Raw genomic sequence first — 21,612 nt, forward strand, 5'->3', positions numbered from 1 at the left:
TCCATTTAGAACACTGATGAGGAGGAATTTCTTCAGCCAGAGATTAGTGAATCTTCCAAATTCATTGCCCCAGACGGCTGCAGAGGCCAAGTCATTGGGTATTAGTAAGGGCGTCAAAGGTTACAGAGAGAAGGCAGGAGAATGGGTTGAGAGGGATAATGGATCAGCCATGGCGGAGCAGATCCATTGGGATGAATGGCTTATTCTCCTCCTGTGTCTTATGATTGAGCAGCATCTATGGAAGGAAAGCAATTGTATTTTCAACGCTTCAAGTCAAGAACCTACATCAGTACTGAGTATGGAAAGGTGAGATCAATTTTTCATATTCCCAGCTGTCTCCCCATATTTTTGGAAAACACAGGATTTTTCCCAGTAGATTATTGCCCAGATTCTAGCATCTGCAGTCTCTTGTCTCTCTGTTTCTGATTTCATGGCACAACAAAGGATATTACTTCTTCTCACTTAGTTTTAAAAAAAAGCAGTACAAGCCAAAAATCTGTGAAGATTGTGATTGCATCTTTACACTGATACACACTTACCAAATCTGGGTGAGTGGGAGAACATAAATATTCTTCCAGCAGTGCATATCTGATTTTATTTATATCTCTGTTGTTTATTTCTGCTAGTTCACTAGCTGCAGAATGAATATCTGAAAGATAAAAAAATCCCCTCAGTAAACATGTCAAGTATACTGTAAATAAAATGTTTCATTTTTAAATAGGATTAGCCGAATCAAGTCAAAACTGTATGGGTAATAACAGACATCAAGATGCATGGCTTGGATTTAATTTAACATATTTACATTCAGTAGGATTTTCTTGTTCCCAGTAATTTTTTTGTCTTCTATAAACTAGCATGCTGAACCTGCATGAACAATTCAAAGTCATGCACAGATGAATTTATAATGCAAGAATTGCATTTGGCAAAATGGGTAATGAGCCAGATTTATTGTTACAGAAACTCAAAGAAATATTAAAATTCTCCAGTACCGAGAAAGGAACTAAACCTTTCAAGGTCCTTTTATACAATGCACAGAGGAATTTAAAATATTATCTTTCGGTGGAACGGTCAAATGCCCGATTTAATAAAGTGCAAAAATACAAAGAAATCTCAAAATTTCTCCAGTACTGAGAAAGGAACTAACCTGGTAATAAATATAATATGATTGCTGTCATGCTAAAGGAATGTGGGTGTGGCATGAATCTCTGCAACCAAAGTGACTCGAATTATTTTAATTTATTGTCACTGTTATAAATTATGATATGTAATATGGCCTGATGGTAAGGTTGGGTATAAGGCAAGTGAACAAAAGGAATTGGAATTAATCTAAACAAATCTATAGTTTGCATTGACAAGCTTTAAGACACAAGCCCAGTGTGTGTTTGTGTATCACTTATTTTAAAAAAATTTACTTCAGGAACAGAACTAACCTGGGTAATCTCTGGCAGTAGGGTGCTTTAACCGATCTTCAATGCTGCTGTGCTCATACAATGAGCATATCAGTTTAGCTGGCAGTTTAATTAATCTCAAGTATTCAGGGCAGTTTAAATTGTGGATTCTCAGTAGATTTGCTGTTGCTGAATTCTCATACTCTATTCGTAATTTATTTAGTGAGTCCTCTGCTTTTTGATGAGCATTATCCTAAGAAATGGATTTTAATTTGTTACTAAAACGAACAAAGCAAAAATGCCCTATTTGCTAGCCATCATTCTAAAAATACACAAATAATAATATACATATTAGAAGAATTAATTCTTCATAGCTACTAGAAAGCTAGTTTCATGGAAAACCAAGCTTGGAGAGAGGACTATAACGATGGTCATTCCAGACAGTATTTTCAGTGAGGAAACATGAAATTATCTCCATACTACAACATTACTTAGAGTTTCAACAGAATACGAGAGGAATAGTATTATCAACCCAAAGAAATTGTAAAGACAGAATCAGATCCAACCTCAATTTCTAGTTTTTCCAATCTGTTAACAAGTCAAAGAAAGCTACACACTGCTGAGGATAGGGCAATTGCTGTCAGAAATTATGTGGACTTTGTTATTTCTAATTTGCTTTGTTACTTAACCAAGCTGAGATTCAGAAAAATGAATTTGGTTGTAAACACACAAAAATAAAATGCAATCAAAATTAGTCACATTTTGTGCTCTCCTGGAAAGTGCATTGGCAGCAGTCAAACACACATGCAGTGTGGGCAGGAAATTATAGTATAACAATGTAATAAACATCTATGCAATGAGATTAGAAAGGGAGAAAAAACGTTTAAAATGATATATCAAACAGAATTTCAACTGAAGATCACCACATAAATCATATAAAAGTGTGGTATGAATCAAATATTTATCTTGTAGAGATGTTTCTCAGCAATTAATCTCCTTTTCTATGTGACACCCTGATGCAATCAGATGCAATTTTTTAACCATGTTAATGCTGTTGAGTGACTGTTTTTAGAGGAAACAAATCTGCACAGTACAGCTGAACAGTTGGCAAGTGGTGAAAGCTTGCTTAAATCTAGAAACACTTCAAAGTACCAGACTCCCTGCATACCTTAATCTTTACAAATAAAAAGGGCAGTAAAGGATCTTTAAAGAACACAATAATAAAACAGCTTTAGCTGCAGGCTATACACAACCTTAGTAAGATTACTGAGTTTATGTATTGCTTGCAACTCCTTCTGTTTCTTTGTTCTTGTGTTCTTTATTCAGTTTTCATGTTCAATTCTCATAACTCCCAACTCCCCAGTAGTTCAAAAACTTTGCAATCTAGAATATAACAGAACTGAATTGATGAGCCAAATGACTGCTTCCTGTCCAGGAATCTATATTTATGAATTATATAAATGACAAAGAAGTGTAAACTTTAACAATACCCCTGGTGCTGTAGATTTTAACCAGTTTTCAGACATCTGTAGGCAAAATTTCAAGGCTTGGATTTTATCAGGTCCTATAAGAAGAGCATATAGAGTTTAACCAAGATACAGCTGGACACAGCTTTATATGTATTGAGACAGATTAAATCAAGAAATTAAGTTTGACTAACAAACAAGTTCTTTATAAACATTAAAGCTGTAAAAGCTATCATTAATCTGTTATTAAAAACAAACAGCTTATTAAACATACATTATTTTACCTATATGACAATCTGTCTGGGGAAACATGGTAGAATGGAAAGAATAGGAATAAAAGACAGCTTCTTTAATGCTCTATATCACTATGCTAAGGGCAGCACTTTACATATCTTGACTAAATCAGTTGGTGATACATCAAAAGCATAGAGCCTGAGAACAGGTCCCAATCAATCTTGTTGATTATGACAAAATTAAACAAAACAGTAAATGTGCAACGTTAATTCCATAACATATCTTTATAGCACAAGGTGTTTGGTACAATTTACCAGTTGGAAGTTCCTGAACAACTCGATGGGAACTGGCAGTAGCCCATTCAGGATTTGTAATTGCCAAGATGTAAGACTGTATGTTGTGCACTGTCTCAGATATTTCCTTTGATATCAGTGAAACACATCCCTCTTTTGCCAGCTTATGTACTTTAGGTTTCAGAGTTTTTGTCAGCACATGGTTAACAGCTTTCATATACAGTGTATCCAAAGAAACCTAAAGAAAAGCAAACCCTATTAATTATAGACAGACAAATACAAGGATGAAACATGTGAAGCTTAAGGCCTTTATACCAAATTGTACAACTCAATGTTCACAACTATTTTTCATCTGCTACTAGAAGAGCAAGACATTTTAATGAAATAAAAGTCTACAATTTGAATTGCCTTAACAATTTCAGATTGTAGTATCACTGAGGTGTGTATGGGGTTGGTTAGTACAGATCAGAATGCTCCAATTAAGTTGAAATTGTGCCTGCAATTTATTTAATTTTTTTTCTTAGTTCATCATATAAAGTAGATTAATTTAGGACTCACACTACAATTTAACCTGAAATAAAAGCAAAAAACATTGAAACAATCTGAAATGTTTATCTTTCCAAAAGGTGCTGCCTGTCTTTCAGCATTTTCTATTTTGATTAGATTTCCACCATCTGGAGAGAACAAAGGGAACATCTGTGATAGGGTAGAAACCAAGATAATTCAATATTTGTGGTGCCTACTAAGAAAGGATGCACAATACTTGTTAATCATAACTGATTTGTCTGGGAGATTTGAAATAAGGACAAGAGGGAGACAGAGAGAGACAGGGAGACATGAAAAAATGGTGGAATTGCAAGATAAAATAGATGGATTTTGGAAATCTGAAATAAAAAAGACTGGAAATTTCTAAAAGGTCAGATAGCATCTACGGGAGGAAAAGTATATTGAATTTACTATACAGACTAATTACCTTTCATCTGAACTTGCTGCTTTTGATACAAATATAAGTTAACTGAAATTGTTGAATTCAACATTGAGCCCAAAGGTCTATAATGAGCCTAGGTTGGAAGAGGAAAGGCTGTTCCACAAGTTTCCTTTGGACATCAAAATAGGATGCCACAGACAAAGATGACAGAGTGGGAATGGGATGGAGAATTAAAGTGATAGGCAATTAGGAGCACAGGGTCATTCCTACAAATTGAACAGGTAAATATCAAATCTGTATTTTTTTCACCTCAATGCAGCAAGTCATATGTAAGCATTCAATGCAGTACATGAACTTGAAAGTACAATTGAATTCTTGCTTCACTGGCAGGGAGTTTTAGGATTTCTGCTTGGTAGAGAGGAAGACCTAAGAAAGGGCAGGTGTTGCACTTCCAGTAATTTCAATTTCTATTTTGGATTTCCAGGATCAGTAGTTATTTGCTTTAATTCCTGCTTTAGTAATTATTTTGCATTTATCTTTTACTGTGAGTGCCCAATGCACAACTTATAGCTTTTGTTTGTTTTACAATTACTGTTTGTAATATGTTTTCCACCTGATCATTACAGCACGTAGGCACCCCTATCCCCTTTTACTTTAAAGTTGTTACGAAATTCCTTGCACAAGGATGTTTTGATTGTAGCAGTGCCCAATAGTGCAAGTACTGATTGATATAGTTTTACAAAATCTATACACCAGCCTTTATAAAAGGAGAGTATAGAAGTAATTGATTCGTGATTAAGTTATTTCCTTGAAGCATCCCATGTTAACTTCCTCCAAAAACATCCCAACTAAATTATTATTCAAGAACAAGGAAATTATGCAATTGCTGCTGCTTTGATGAGAATATAGCAGGACTATTCTATTATGTTCTAGCTTAAGGCTGACTTTTAGTTAAAAGTTTACTAGACTGATCTCCATGATGGGAAAACTTGACGTTAGGAATAGTGAACCCATTTACCATGGAGTTTAGAACGATGATATTGAAAAGCAAAGTAGGCTAGGGTAGCAACGTGACCTATTTTTGTTCCTTTCTTCTTGCTTACCAATTACTTCTGAAACAACTGCTGTATATCCTGTACATAACTGCTGTATGTATGAAACTTACCTTCATCAGTTTAGATATCAACAGCAATGTCGAAAAAGTCTCCTCACTTAGCTCTGCAGCTGCAAAAAGAACAAAAACTCAAGTTTTCAATCTTTTTAGCTCAAAAAAAAGATTTCATTTAGCAAAACTTAAATAGGCATGGTGGAGAGTATATTGACTGGTTACATCACACCCTGGTATGGAAACACTAATGTCCTTGAACAGTAAAATAAAAAGTAGTGGATACAGCCCAGACCATCAGGTAAAGCCCTCCCCTCCACTGGGCACATCTACATGGAGCGTAGTCGCAGGAAAGCAGCATCAATCATCAGGGACCTCCACCATCCAGGTTATGCGCTCTTCTCACTGCTGCCATCACGAAGGTACAGGAGTCCCAGGACTCACACTACAAGGTTCAGTAACAATTATTACCCCTCAGCAATCAGGCTTTTGAACCAGTGGTGATCATTTCATTCAACTTCAGTTGGCCCATCACTGAACTGCGCCCACAAGCTAGGGACTCACTTTCAAGGATTTTTCATTTCATTTTCTCAATATTTATTATTATTCTTTTCATTTGTATTTGCACATTGCTGTCTTTTGCACATTGTTTGTTTGTCTGCCCTGTTGTGCACAATCTGTCATTGATTCTAATTTAGTTCTTGTATTTACTGACTATACCTGCAAGAAAACATATCTCAAGAGTTGTATATGGTGATATGTATGTAATTTGCCGTCAAGTTCAAAGTAAATTTATTATCAATGTAAAAACTTTTAAAATGGCCAATAAAGCCGAAAGCTTATTCTGTGCACGTAAACCTTCACCTGATTTTGGACATGGGACCAAGATGTTAATTTCCAGATAACTTGGTAACAGAGATAAATTGATATGGCAAACATTAAAAAGAAAAAAAAGTTTAGTGAAACTGGCAGTTGAAGTGGTTTTGGAATGAAGAATTGAAAAGGTACATTTTAAAAGAGAGTAGCAAAAGCTTCAGATATGGAGCATAGGAGTTTGTTTTTGAAAATGACAGAATAAGTGGCATACTGAATTCATATCTTTATAAGTAGAGACAAGAACAGAGGTATGGAGTTATGTCAATCTCAACTGTGTTTCATTGTGGGCAGTGGTTCCTACAGGGAACTACCATCCATCCACTTTCCACACCAATTAATCGTGGTGCTTGTGTAGTGGAGATCAGCGCAGAGCTAACCATCAAGTCCACTGCAGGGAATGAGCACTAGTCAAATAATGCACAAAAAGTTAGTTGAATAAGACGGAATGTCTTTCATCAACGTTCAGGTCTTTGAGAGATTCCAAAGGAGCCGAATTACTAGAATGTCTTCAGGAATGAAATATTTCCATTTCCACAAGAGGGCTGAGTAGTGGAATTTTTGTTCTTGGAGCAGAGGAGGCCAATTTAATTGATACATTCAAAATTCTAATAGATTTTTACAAAACAGGAACTATTATCAAGGAACAGAAAGCTAACAACAAAGGACACAAACTTTAGATAACAGACAAAAAAGTGCAGGTAAAGAGGGCATTAATAAACCACCTTTCATTAAAGAAAGCTACACAAAAATAATCACCCGGAATGCCCAACCCAAAGGATAAAAAAAGAGGATTAAACAGTATTTCCAAAGGAGAACCAGATAAGTGTTTGAATACAACCATTTGCAAGGTTATTAAGTGATGTATAATGTGGTTAATTAAATAATTTTCAAAGAGCCAAAGCATGTACAATGGGGTAAAAGCTTCTTTCTGTGTTGTGGAGATGTATGATTTAATGAAATTCAATGATATTTTCTGAAATTCCCTTGTCTAAAACTGCTGGTGATCTACGTGTATGTTTAAACAGTTGCACAGTTACTCTCTGAAATGCAACCATCATTTGAATCATTTTCTCAAGCCTATGATGCAGTATTCAACATTTGCCACTAGATGGAGCAGGGCAGAATTTAGTGCAATCTTACAGCCTCAAACAAACTCAATTAAATATAGCCAGCCTTAATCAGGAATTCACCACTCTAACTGTCCAGATTCATAACCAATAAAGCAATTTTGGATACTTTATCAAGAAGGTAAACTAATCAAAACAAATTGTCTCAAATTTAAACATTACCCACTACTCTGATCCAAATGTTTAATTGGGACATATCACATTAAGTATTGGTGTGATTGACACTTCACTTATTCTTGTATATTATTTTCACAATTAACAATCAGATTTGGGTATTGAAGAGGAATGCTGCAATAAACTAGCAATACCATGGATTCCAGTTACATGGAATACATCAGGACCAATACACTTTGGCCCAATTAAGTGGCTGGCCTAATTAGCTGAAGATTCACAGAAATAGTTAAAAAGATCAAAAAGATAAACTACTGTTTAACAGAATAACAAATCATGCATTTAAATGAAATACAGAACAAATTAGAACACTACAAATACTACCACAGTACTATAAAACTGTATTAGTTCCTGGTAGTTATCGGAGGAATTCAGCGTATAATGCCATGTTCTTTTGACTGACTGTAAATGAACAAAATCAGCGCAGACACCTAGTGCAAATATTGGACCACCTTCATTAATGCTATTGACAACTGCATCTCCAAATCTTCATTTACATTGCAATATTCAAGATGATCGTCGCTACCTTCAGATTCTTCATAGTTCCTAATTTGTTGTAGTAGTAAAATAATTTAATTTTCACTCCCGGCTGTTTCTGCCATCCCCAAGACAGAATGCTTGAAACCACAGTGAGCAAAACAATTCTGAATTGTCTTACTGCTTATTTCTCACCAACTATCAGTGACAAAATCACTGCTTTTTGAACACAAATGCAAGCAATTGATGTTATTTAAAATCCATTTGCTCTAAGCATGATGTGGCGCCCAATGGCTAGTTTGACACTAGTTACAAATTTTTGGCAATAGTCTCTTCTTCCAATTAAGTGGCATAACGTCCCAAGTAAATTGTGTGGCAGTGTGGGGATGCGTCTCTCCCAAAGGAGGTGCAAGGCTCTTCTTCCCTCCACTAGCCCTGCAGGTCACCCTTGGAGCAACACACATCAAAGTTGCTGGTGAACGCAGCAGGCCAGGCAGCATCTCTAGGAAGAGGTACAGTCGACGTTTCAGGCTGAGACCCTTCGTCAGGACTAACTGAAGGAAGAGTTAGTAAGAGATTTGAAAGTGGGAGGGGTAGGGGGAGATCCAAAATGATAGGAGAAGACAGGAGGGGGAGGGATGGAGCCAAGAGCTGGACAGGTGATTGGCAAAGGGGATATGAGAGGATCATGGGACAGGAGGTCGGGGGAGAAAGACAAGGGGGGGGGGAACCCAGAGGATGAGCAAAGGGAATGGTCAGAGGGACAGAGGAAGAAAAAGGAGAGTGAGAGAAAGAATGTGTGTATAAAGTAACAGATGGGGTACGAGGGGGAGGTGGGCATTAGCGGAAGTTAGAGAAGTCGATGTTCATGCCATCAGGTTGGAGGCTACCCAGACGGAATACAAGGTGTTGTTCCTCCAACCTGAGTGTGGCTTCATCTTTACAATAGAGGAGGCCGTGGATAGACATGTCAGAATGGGAATGGGATGTGGAATTAAAATGTGTGGCCACTGGGAGATCCAGCTTTCTCTGGTGGACAGAGCGTAAGTGTTCAGCGAAACGATCTCCCAGTCTGCTTCGGGTCTCGCCAATATATAGAAGGCCACATCGGGAGCACCGGATGCAGTACATCACCCCAGCCGACTCACAGGTGAAGTGTCGCCTCACCTGGAAGGACTGTCTGGGGCCCTGAATGATGGTAAGGAAGGAAGTGTAAAGGCATGTGTAGCACTTGTTCCGCTTGCAAGGATAAGTGCCGGGAGGGAGATCAGTGGGGAGGGATGGGGGGGACGAATGGACAAGGGAGTCGCGTAGGGAGCGATCCCTGCGGAAAGCAGAGGGGGGGGGAGGGAAAGATGTGCTTAGTGGTGGGATTCCGTTGGAGGTGGCGGAAGTTACGGAGAATAATATGTTGGACCCGGAGGCTGGTGGGGTGGTAGGTGAGCACCAGGGGGACCCTATTCCTAGTGGGGTGGCGGGAGGATGGAGTGAGAGCAGATGTACGTGAAATGGGGGAGATGCGTTTGAGAGCAGAGTTGATAGTGGAAGAAGGGAAGCCCCTTTAGTGAGAGCAGATGTACGTGAAATGGGGGAGATGCATTTGAGAGCAGAGTTGATAGTGGAGGAAAGGAAGCCCCTTTCTTTAAAAAAGGAGGACATCTCCCTCGTCCTTCCTCCGGGGGGGGGGGAGGGGTGTTAATTACGACCAGAATATAGGTGATAAGTCAACTATAAGTCACTTATCAGCAACTTATACACTCAATTTTGTTTCTAAAAGGGTTTATTTAACAAATTTAATATTAAACACACAGCGCATATTTTCCTTCATGAATAGTGGTAAGTCAATTATAAATCATAAGGGGGTTCCTTATGTCCAGTCTATTCCGCAATTTAGTTTTCATTGCAGAAAACTCTGCTTCGCAGAGATATGGTGTTGGAAATGGAAGCAGAGTTTTCAGTCCTTTCGTGGCTATCTCAAGATATTCAACCTTGACTTTGATCCAGAATGCCGACAGAGATGTTATGTCAAACATACTTTTCAGCCCACCATTATTTGCAAGCTCGCGGAGTTGATCTTCTTCCCACGCTGACATTGATGATTCACCAGGGACATTCACAAATGGGTCACGGACCCATTCCTTTGCACGTCTTGGGTCATTTGTGGTTGGGAAGTAACGCTCAAATTCTGTCGACAGTGAAGATAGGTGATCACGCACCAGCCGTGAGAAGGATGGTGCAGCCTCAGTCTCTCCCAAATTCCCAGCTAATGTTGGGAACATGTCAAATATGCCCCTGTCCACTTGCCGTCCCCACAGTTCCAGTTTGGCTGTGAAAGCAGACACTTTATCTGCCAACTTGAAGACAGTTGTCATTCTCCCCTGAAGTGACAAATTGAGTTCATTGAGCAGGTTGAAGATGTCACACAGATAAGTGAGTTTTGCTATCCACTCCTCGTCACTGAAGTGTGCTGCCAGTGGTGACCTTTTTCCTGAAAGAAATCTCTGTAGCGGCTCTCTAAACGCAAAAACCCTGGCCAGGGCTCTCCCCCTTGATAGCCACCTGACTTCAGTGTGTAAGAGAAGGCATTTCTGCTCTGCATCCATTTCCTCGCAAAGCTACTCAAACAGACGCAAGTTAAGGGCTTTTGCTTGGATGTGATTGATAACTTCAACAATGTCACTCAATACGCTGTTAAGATCAGGTGACATTTTTCAGCTAGCCAGCATTTCCCAGTGTGTGACACAGTGTGTAGACTGGCATTCAGGAGCAACCCCTTTGACTCGGGTAGTGAAACCAGACCCGTTAAGCCGTTCCAAAAGCTGTGCTTCGATGTCCTCTGCTATGTCATCGATTCTCCTTGAAACTGTGGTAGCTGAAAGAGAAACCTGTGCCATCTTGTTAGCTGCAGCTTCTCCCAACAGCTCACGGCACATGTCCTTAGCAGCAGGCAGAATCAATTCTTCACCAACAGTGAAGGAATTCTTAGCCTTAGCAATACGGCTAGCCACTAAGTACGATGCTCTCGGAGCAGCAGCATTTGTGGAGGTGGTGGCTCTCAGAACTTGCTTCTGTCCCCCTTACTCACGTTTTTTTCCTCTCAAAAAACTCAACGGGTTTGTCTTTAAGTGCAGGGTGCTTGGACTCAAGGTTCCGAAGCAGTTTTGAGGGCTTCATTTCCTCATTAGACAGCTTGTCTCCACCAGTCACCAGTCGCAATAAAGCCATATTTTATGTACAACTTGTCGTATTTTCTGTTGAAGGAAGCTTTCTTTTTTTTTTTGCAGTCTCGGCCTCAGCTGTCTCTGCATTATCATCGTTAGGCCTTTTATGGCCCCTACCATCTCTTCCAAAGAAACTCTCAAGCGACATTTGTTTTTTTTACTCATCGAGTAGTTGTAGGTTAATGACCAACTGATGTCCTCGCGTGGGTAATGACCTCGCATGCATTCAAGTTCAACAGTGGGCATGACAGGGAATGAGGAAAGGTGCAGTTGACTCATATTGTTTCCTCGCAGCCTGGTAGCAAATGCTTTGCTGACAGCCGATTAAACATTTTCAATCACCATTCTTTCAGTTCATTCACACACCTTACTTTCAGCTAAAAATCCTATTTCCCACTTAACTTATACATTTCCTGTTGTGTCAGCAATCCTTAAGTTAACAGAAGGTATTTCTAGAAAAAGTGTCATTTCTGCATCCCATCCATCATACTTGCCCCAAATTTAAGTACTTACATATCACATTCCAAAACCTTTGATTGTTTTCAAAGAAGAGTATGTGGAAGGGCAGCCTACTCTCCGCCATTGGTGAAAGATCAATTGAATATTTCCGGAGATACTGAAGCTCAAAATCCCCAGGTGGTGAAATTCGTTTGTAGGAGTACAAATGTTGCAAGAGACTTAAAGCCTATTAAAATAAGATTTTATTTCACAAATGAAACTTGTGATAATGAAATGCAATTGTTATTTTGACAATATTGTGTAAAATCTTCCTGAGCTGACAAGATTTTTCAAAATATTAGTTACTCAAAACCCCTAGAATAACTTTCAAATCTTTAGAACTAGCAAAAGACAAATATAAAAGCAATAAATATTCTTACTCAACTTATTCACAAGCACTCCTATCTATTTCCTTTTTTCTCAAATTCTGTCATTTCATTGAAAGTTCACCAAAATTCCCTCATTCTTCCCCCTCAAAATGTTATTTTTTTTTAAAGCTCAGAGCATTAAGCCATTTTTGTTACTATCCATTATACAAACCAGCAGAGTCAACGTTTAGTTTTACCCGTTAGATCCATTGTTTCCTACCTGATCCAAGTTGAAATTGATGGTTGTTTCATTTGACAATTTTATAATTTTTAAGGCACTTTCAATGACCTCGTAGTCATATGGATCCATCTTAAAAATGAAGAAAAATACACTTCAGTATTCAGCAAATGATAAAGTAAACTTTTCTCCTTTAAAAACATACTTCTGGTTATGAGTCCCAAAGTGCACTACTGTCACCAACTTTAAGTGTACTGCATAATGATCTGACTTATTTTCATTTTAACCGTTAGCATTCCTCAACTTGCTCCGAATGGACAAAAAGGGACCACTGGAGAAAGCGGACTCAGCAATATACAATTGGCTTAGAAATTTCTTCTCACAACTTCTTCTCTCAAAATGGCAGATGGAGTTTAATACTGACAAGTGTGAGGTATTGCACGTGGGAAGGGCAAACCAACGTAGAACATACAGGGTTAATGGTAAGGCACTGAGGAGTGCAGTGGAACAGAGGGATCTGGGAATACAGATACAAAATTCCCTAAAAGTGTCGTCACAGGTAGATAGGGTCGTAAAGAGAGCTTTTTGGTACATTGGCCTTTATTAATTAAGTATTGAGTATAAGAGCTGGAATGTTATGATGAGGTTGTATAAGGCATTGGTGAGGCCGAATCTGGAGTATTGTGTTCAGTTTTGGTCACCAAATTACAGGAAGGATATAAATAAGGTTGAAAGAGTGCAGAGAAGGTTTACAAGGATGTTGCCGGGACTTGAGAAACTCAGTTACAGAGAAAGGTTGAATAGGTTAGGACTTTATTCCCTGGAGTGTAGAAGAATGAGGGGAGATTTGATAAGAGGTATATAAAATTATGATGGGTATAGATAGAGTGAATGCAAGCAGGCTTTTTCCACTGAGGCAAGGGGAGGAAAAAACCAGAGGACATGGGTTAAGGGTGAGGGGAGAAAAGTTTAAAGGGAACATTAGGGGGGGCTTCTTCACACAGAGTGGTGGGAGTATGGAATGAACTGCCAGACGAGGTGGTAAATGCGGGTTCTTTTTTAACATTTAAGAATAAATTGGACAGATACATGGATGGGAGGTGTATGGAGGGATATGGTCCGTGTGCAGGTCAGTGGGACTAGGCAGAAAATGGTTCGGCACAGCCAAGAAGGGTCAAAGGGCCTGTTTCTGTGCTGTAGTTTCTATGGTTAACTCTGGGTGAAAATGTGAGCAGTTGAAAATATGCTTAATCCAGAGTAAGGCAAAAGTCCATCCATTTGCCTCTTCGTCCCGGTAGGGAACTCAACTTGACTTTCTAGTCGGACTTGTTTCACACTCAAAACATGGTTCCGTGCAAAACTCCCCAAAATGATGTTAACTGTGCGAGCTAAATAGTCCCTTCTGTGATATAATCATTCTTTATGATGAAATGTCTAATTTTTGTTTCCTGTGTAATTTTTTATTTCTTTAGTCTAAAAAATCAATGGCCTTGCTTAATATGGAATAACCAGCAATTTAAAGAGCCAAAACTCAAAATACATTCTGTTCCAGGAGTCTCAGTGCTTATTCTATACATACTCACATTTCAGACTGAAGCTAACTTGTACTCAAAAACTGATGTCCATTAGTTATTTGCCCACTTCAGGCATTTATTACATGGCATAAAAATGGACTAGGAAAAACATCTAAGGCTGCCAATCAGGACCACGAAAGTAGAGGCAAAGTGAGGCTCATCATCCTTGACCTTATCAACCAGTGCTTATTGGATGCAAGCGCAGCCTTTCAAAGAAGCAATGTCTATGCCAATTCAACAAAAACAGTCCTCAAAGATCTGAGGACATATATGTGTATTTAAGACTACTTTGTCAATGGAGTTAAGGACATGGTCATGTTTAGCTTCCTACTCTAATAACTATTCCATGTTATTGCTGTTCATCCCCTTTTTAACTCGCAAATTTCTCCTTCCAGCTGCATATCGCACTTTTCTTGCAACCCAAAGATGCAAGCGGAGCAAGTATAATGCTCTGCATGCTTCTCCCAGACAAAGCATTCATAAACTACAATCATGTAGTATCACTCTTTGGACATCCCTGGCGGCTTTCTGCCAGGAGTCCTGAAGATCTCTGATAGCCTGATGCACAAATAAACTACAGGTAAATGTTCTCTGGCAACCTTTCCAACTCACTCTGAGACCTTGCAAGCACTTTTCCTTCTCTCTGCCATCAATTTTGCTTCTAAATGCTGCTCCCCCCCCCCAAGGTCTCAGTTACAACACCAGTTGTAGCAGATCTAAAATAGATCAATATTAAAGCGTGCACTTAAATTGACATAGGGAAACCATACAGTGCCTTCAAACTGGGCACATTAAAGTTAAAGAGTCTGCAATGCTCATTTATCATGATGATGCCTCGTGTTCTGGAGACAGACTTGAGCTACTGCGAATATTTTCATTGATAAAGTTTAGAAGAATTCAGCTGAAGTAATCTACTACTCAAAGATATGGCTAAATTGAAAATCCAGCTTCCCATTCAACCCCACAGCCCTCAGTTCCTTTAATATTTAAAAAAAATCAAGCACCATCAATCTTACATGTACACAATAATACAGCACATGCAGCCAATTGCAAGCAAAGAATTTCACAGAATCACAATCTGTTTTTGCAGTATCTGCATGTTTGATTTGATATTCATGTTATCTCCAGTTACTCTTAATCTAATACTTCAATGATTTCTCTCTCCTTTAAAAAAAAACCAACACTTTGCAGAGTAGCAACTGTCCCCACAATCAAACTTGGTGATACATCATCTATCTTTTCTCCTAATTGCTGTTTTTAAGGTATGAAAACTAACATGGTAGACTAGATTGAATTAACGAAGGATTACCTTGTATAAAGCACAACTCAAACTAATAACCAGGTCAGTTTTATTTTTCAATAAAGGCATTACTTCTATGGCTCTTTCCAAATCATTAGCTTGAAATTGCTTTATATCACATGGCTCTCCTTCACCATGATGGCCACTTGTACCACGTAAAAGCAATGTCTCTATATACAACTGCAGTGCAACATCACTATTCAACCCAAAAGCCCTGAAAGAGAAAAAAATAGACATTCAGCAATCAATCATATTTCTATTTATGTAGGCAAATAATTGTAATAATATTTTACACTATCCATATTTAAGGTATAACACAGTATCAAGAAGAAGAAGAAGAAAGCCCTTAACTCCGAGTGGAGTCATCAGGACACCGTCATGACAGCATTTTTTTTTAAGCAGGCTTTCTTATTTTTTACAAGGCCAAGTTGCTAGCTCGACGCTCAACCCAGCACGAATGGAAAGCGTGCAAGGGAGCCGGCTGGATTCGAACTCGGGAGCCTTTGCTCTGAAGTCCTGCGCTGATGCCACTATGCCATCAGCCAGCTACAGTACCAAGACTAAACACAAATATTAGTAAAAAGGTGATGAAATGCTTAGAAAGTACTATTTGATTACAGTATATCTAAACTTTTGTACAGATGTTAATTTTCATATTAACTATCTTTATTGTTTTAATTGGTATTTTGAACCGCTTTATGAAATCATTATTACTTGCAGTACTGCATTATTAGTGTGGAGTCCACATTCGGATTCTGCACCAAAATAAGAATACATTCCTTTTTCTTTCCTGGATTCTCCCTAAATGCTGATTGGAACAAGATCTGGAAAGAATAGAAATTAATGTTATTGAAAAATTGTTAATTCACAAAAAAGGCATTTGCATTAACTTTGAAAGGTAATGAAAATGCATGCAAATCCATAGCATGTAATTAAATATCAAAGACAAATTATACCACCATTGCAGCATCTCTGAAAAATTAAATAGCATAAATCTAGACTCACTACTTGTTGAGTAGTCAGCAACAATTAGACTGTTCTCATTAGGTTTCACAGACAATTAGCATTCATCAGTGGAAACTCTTATTCAACATGACAATGGTTTGTTATTTTGAAAAAAATGTTCTACTTTGTTTCCCGAGATAAGGACAAAGGCAATTGTACATAGCCCATTTCTAATTTTGCTGAGGTAGTAGTTTTAGGAAATTTGTTGCTGGGTTTGGAATTCCAGGATTTCAACAGCAACAATAATAAAAGCCAAATCAGGATGGTGATTTCTCAACATGAAATGGAAGTAACATTCGTAGAAACTGGGAAGTTACTGCCTTTTCCGAAAAGAGGGTGCTTGATTTTACTGTTTAAATGTCTGAATTCTAATTTCAAAAATAGGTTTCTTGGAACATAGAATACTACAGCACGGTTACAGGCCCCTTGGCCCACAATTTTGTGCCAACACTTTAACCTACTCCAAGATCAATCTAACCATTTCCTCTTACATAGCCCTCTATTTTTTCTTTTATCTATGTGCCTGTCCAAGTCTCCAAAATGTTCCTATTATATTTGCCTTTGCCTCTACCACCACCCCTGGCAGTGAGTTCCAAAATGGGTCTGAAATAAAATTTTAAAAAATCTTGTGGTAATTCTAATGCCCTTAAAAGTTAATGTTTTCGTGGGCTTTTTAATGATCTTCTGTCCCTCTCTATGAACAGCTACATCCTTTTTTTCCCTTCTTTGTCTTTCACCTTTAACAAACTTTTCAAAATTATTTTTCTTAGCTCTGAAGTGGATGACCCCATTTCCCAATAAAGAACCTCAGATGCCAGTTTCATGAAGTTAGTTGATCTATATAGGCCCCCACATCCAGCTACCATGTGTCTTACAGGTCCTCTCCAGTTTGTGAGCACCTGACTTATGTACAGCAAATACATGCGAACAAGCCGCAGGCATTCTCTGCTATGTTAGAACTTCGATTAAAGTTGCATTTCTGACTTGCAAACTGTTCAAATTACAAATATTGCACAGGAATGGAACTTTGTCATAACCTGGGGTGGTTCTGCACTAATTCAATGTTCCATGTTCCCTTACAACAGGAGATCACTCAGACCATCCATGCCAGTTCTTGGGTCATTCTACCTTTCCCCTCTCCCATTTATTTTCCTGTAACCTATATTTTCTCACATGCCCATCAATTCCCAGTCCGCATGCAACACTCCGACATTAGAGGTAATTTATAGTAGCCAATTAACCTACTAGCCAGAATGTCTTTGGGGCACAAGATTAACAGGGACAATGTGTCAACATCACACAGATTAGCATTTTAGGCCAGGATCAAATCCAGATCATTGAAGCTGTGCAGAAGTTCTAACTGTTATGCTAATATGTTGCTCGGTTAATTGGATGTTATCTGCAATAAATGTATTCCTTCATCTAAATCTGTAATATTTGACAAGAAGCTGAAAACCCAGTCCATATCCATTGAGAACACAATTTGTAACATTCTGTCAATCAGAAGATATTCTTTTGATCCATCAGCTGCTTCTCAACCATATAATTTCCATACATTTTACTCATCTCTCATGGTAAAACATCTAGCAGCAGTCACTGACTTAAAATTTCCTCAGTTCTAACTGAAATACTTGATATTTTAAAGAGATACTTACACCAAGCTTACTGAGCTTCAGACCCCACTCTGTATCAACAATCAAGGAATTGAACTTCTGTTTTTGTTCCTCTTCCTGAAGCAAATTAGCCATTTGAGCACCAACAACAGCAACTGCCTGAAATAGCAAGACTTAAAATTGATGAAAGAAGAACAAATTACACAGACATTAAATTATCAGTTCCCATGTGTTTTAACATTCGTTCCTCCATCGACCAACTTCCCATAGGATTCCTGGTGCTCCCTGAAAACCCATCTCAGTATTTCTAGATCTAAATCCAGACTGAGTGTTCTCAAAAGCCAAAACCTGACAAGTTCTTATCCCTATCAATAAACCACTTTTCCGACAAAATTTATAAAGGATCAGGAAGACTGAGCATAGATTTATGGAGGGAAATTTACATTGATAAAAAATATCGTAAGATCATTTTATTTTGAGTTTATGGCTAGCACAGTAAATAAGGAGGGACTAATGGAGGTAATCTATTTGGACTTCCAGAAAATAGAGAGATTATTGAACAAAAATTAAAGCAAGTGGTATTGGGGATAAATATTCCAGCATCAAGGATCTGTGTGTTGGTTAAACAACAGAAAATAGTAGGAATAAACAGGTCATTTCAAAAGTTCAAAGGTTAATTTATTATCATAGTGTGTATGCAGAATAAGGAAAGGTACGTCGCATCCGGAGTTTCTCCGGTTAGCGGACGATTTCCCTCCACGCCTCTCTGACTTAGTGGGAACCACGTATGAGGCAAGTTACAGCAGTGGTTTGCCATTGCCTTCTGCTGGGTGAGTTTCCAAAGAGATCACCAGCTCGTAACCCAGCACAGATGGAAAATGTGCAGGGGAGCGGCTGGAGCTGGATTCGAACTTGGGACCTTTCATCCTGAAATCTGACGCTGATGCCACTACGCCATCAGCCGGTTTGAATGCTGAAATGTGTTTTCTCCAGATAGCCAAAGAGTACAGAAAACCATGCAAGTAGTTGAAAGAAAAACATCAATCCCCCCCACACGAAAAGAAAAAGAAACAAAAACTCGCAAACCCCAAACACCCCCAACTCCTTCCTTGCACAAAAACTAACAGATCACCAAACCCCCAACTCGACAATCGGCAACAAGAAAGAATGGGCGCCTCTGAGGGCAGCGACTTGAACCAGCTGCCCCTCCGAGAACCACTCGCTCTTCTCCACATTTGCCTCAATGTTTCAATCTTCCTCGATGCTTTAAATCAGCAAGAAATGTAGTCGATCATGGCCCCTCGTCTCGTCTCTGAGTTTCTCCTCATGGTAGGTAGAGCTCGTATTCTTCTTCTGGAATTTTCTCAAGGATAGCAGAACACTAGGTCATTTGACCGAACTACAGACTAGGTCACGGGCCCCAACAATTTCAAAATCAAAATGAAGATAAAAAGAATAAGTAGAAGACATAGAAAATCTGAAATGACTGATTATCTGAAAGATGTTGCCCAAAGTATCATTCGCTGGCATCATCTTGACTGGAAATTAAGCAGTTTTGGTTTGGGATGCTGTAATAAATGAGGTGCTGCACCCCAGGAATCCATAATCTCTATCAAAAAGGAGAAGGAGGAGCAGAGGGATTTGGGGGCACATGTCCACAGATCCCTGAAAGTTGCCTCACAGGTAGATAGGGTAGTTAAGAAAGCTTATGGGGTGTTAGCTTTCATAAGTCAAAGGATAGAGTTTAAGAGTCGCAAGCTAATGATGCAGCTCTCTAAAACTCTGGTTAGGCCACACTTGGAGTACTGTGTCCAGTTCTGGTCGCCTCACTATAGGAAGAATGTGGAAGCATTGAAAAGGGTACAGAGGAGATTTACCAGGATGCTGCCTGGTTTAGAGAGTATGGATTATGATCAGACATTAAGGGAGCTTGGGCTTTACTCTTTGGAGAGAAGGAGGATGAGAGGAGACATGATAGAGGTGTACAAGATAATAAGAGGAATAGATAGAGTGGATAGCCAGCACCTCTTCCCTGGGGCACCACTGCTCAACACAAGGGGACACGGCTTTAAGGTAAGGGGTGGGGAGTTCAAGGGGGATATTAGAGGAAGCTTTTTTTACTCAGAGAGTGGTTGGTGCGTGGAATGCACTGCCTGAGTCAGTGGTGGAGGCAAATACACTAGTGAAGTTTAAGAGACTACTAGACAGGCATATGGAGGAATTTAAGGTGGGGGGGGTTATATAGGAGGCAGGGTTTGAGGGTCGGCACAACATTGTGGGCTGAAGGGCCTGTAATGTGCTGCACTATTCTATGTTCTAAAAATTTGGATGACGTGAATAAGTGCATTATAATTGATATATATGAGAAGGATACATAAAGGATTCAGGGGATCCTCGAATCCATCAACAGCCCAATCAGCAACAGGAGCAGGATACAACGTGGAGGTTTCTCGCAGGTTGGTGACGCTTGCTTAAAGGTACAGAAGGGACAAGTGGGGCAGCTATTGTTGGGAGTAGGCCAGTAGTGAAAGGAGTGCCAGCCTTCAGCTTGAAAAGGGCGTAGGCTCTGGGTAAGCTTTCCTTAAGGTTCCCTTTTTTCCCCTCTCTTACTGTACCTAGTGTAGTAAATGGCTGTTGTGTGTTCTCCAAGTTAGATGTTGGGAGTCCTGGGACAGCGGTCCCCAACCACCGGGCTGCGGACCGGTACCAGGCTGCAAAGCATGTGCTACCGGGTCACGAGGAAAGGACACGAGTCAGCTGCACCTTTCCTCATTCCCTGTCACGCACTGTTGAACTTGAACATCGGGTTGCCAACTGTTCTGTATTTGCTGGGACATCCCGTATACAGGGCTAAATTGGTTTGTCCCATACAGGAACGCCCTTGTCCCGTATTTCCCCCGCTAGGGTAGAGTGTTCCTATGAAACCTTTCGTGCTGAAATGGCGTAAAGCGAAGAAGCAATTACCATTAATTTATATGGGAAAATTTTTTGAGTGTTCCCAGACCCAAAAAATAACCTACCAAATAACACATGAAACCTAAAATAGCACTAACATATAGTAAAAGCAGGAATAATATGATAAATACACAGCCTATAAAGTAGAAATAATGTATGTACAGTGTAGTCGGGAAGATTAAACCAAAACCGACCTGTGGAAAAAAAAATCACGTACGCACATGTGCACGTCACACTTGCGCACACAGGTGCCCACGCAAGGCTTCATGGTCATGGTAGTCTTTCTCCGGGTAAACACAAGTGAGCATGTTGGCAACCCTAACTGTAAAAGACATGCTGAGGTGAGTTTAGCCCTACTTGAACACCCCTCCCCTGCCTCGGTCAGCCAGTTCGCAAGAATATTGTCAATATTAAACCAGTCCACGGTGCAAAAAAGGTTGGGGACCCCTGTCCTAGGGGACCCAGAGCCTCCCAGGGAACTATATCTGCGAGAAATGCATCAAGCTCCAACTCCTTGAAGATCGTGTTCGGGATCTGGGGCAGCAGCTGGATGACCATCAGCTTGTATGGAAGAGTGAGGAAATAATCGATCAGAGTTACAGGGAAGTAGTCATCCAAAAGTTGCAGTAGGTGAGTAGCTGGGTGACTGTCAGGAGAAATAGAAATGTGAACAGGCAGTTAGCACAGAGCACCCCTGTGGCCATTCCCCTCAAAAATAAGTATACCGCTTTGGATACTGTTGAGGAATGACCTCCCAGGGGAATGCTATGGAGACCGAGTTACTGGCACTGAGCATAGGTCCGTGGTGCAGAAGGGAAAGAGAAAGAAGAGGGGA

The 21,612-nt window shown here is 39.5% G+C and overlaps 1 protein-coding gene across 2 annotated transcripts in view; it reads right to left on the bottom strand.

Moving 5' to 3' along the window:
• Positions 1–21,612, bottom strand: part of kntc1 (kinetochore associated 1) — a 129,233-nt gene that overhangs the window by 38,210 nt on the left and 69,411 nt on the right. For both annotated transcript variants that reach the window (XM_063034215.1, XM_063034214.1), the window contains exons 42-51: positions 17,865–17,981; positions 15,919–16,028; positions 15,214–15,418; positions 12,373–12,462; positions 11,800–11,971; positions 5,475–5,533; positions 3,403–3,619; positions 2,879–2,952; positions 1,431–1,641; positions 540–649 (exon numbers count right to left, since the gene is read on the bottom strand). In XM_063034215.1, coding sequence (XP_062890285.1) covers positions 540–649; positions 1,431–1,641; positions 2,879–2,952; positions 3,403–3,619; positions 5,475–5,533; positions 11,800–11,971; positions 12,373–12,462; positions 15,214–15,418; positions 15,919–16,028; positions 17,865–17,981 — 1,365 coding nt within the window. The remainder of the gene's footprint in view (positions 1–539; positions 650–1,430; positions 1,642–2,878; positions 2,953–3,402; positions 3,620–5,474; positions 5,534–11,799; positions 11,972–12,372; positions 12,463–15,213; positions 15,419–15,918; positions 16,029–17,864; positions 17,982–21,612) is intronic.

The sequence above is a fragment of the Mobula hypostoma genome, chromosome 27 (assembly GCF_963921235.1).
Source record: "Mobula hypostoma chromosome 27, sMobHyp1.1, whole genome shotgun sequence".
In the NCBI taxonomy this organism is placed as follows: Eukaryota; Metazoa; Chordata; class Chondrichthyes; order Myliobatiformes; family Myliobatidae; genus Mobula; species Mobula hypostoma.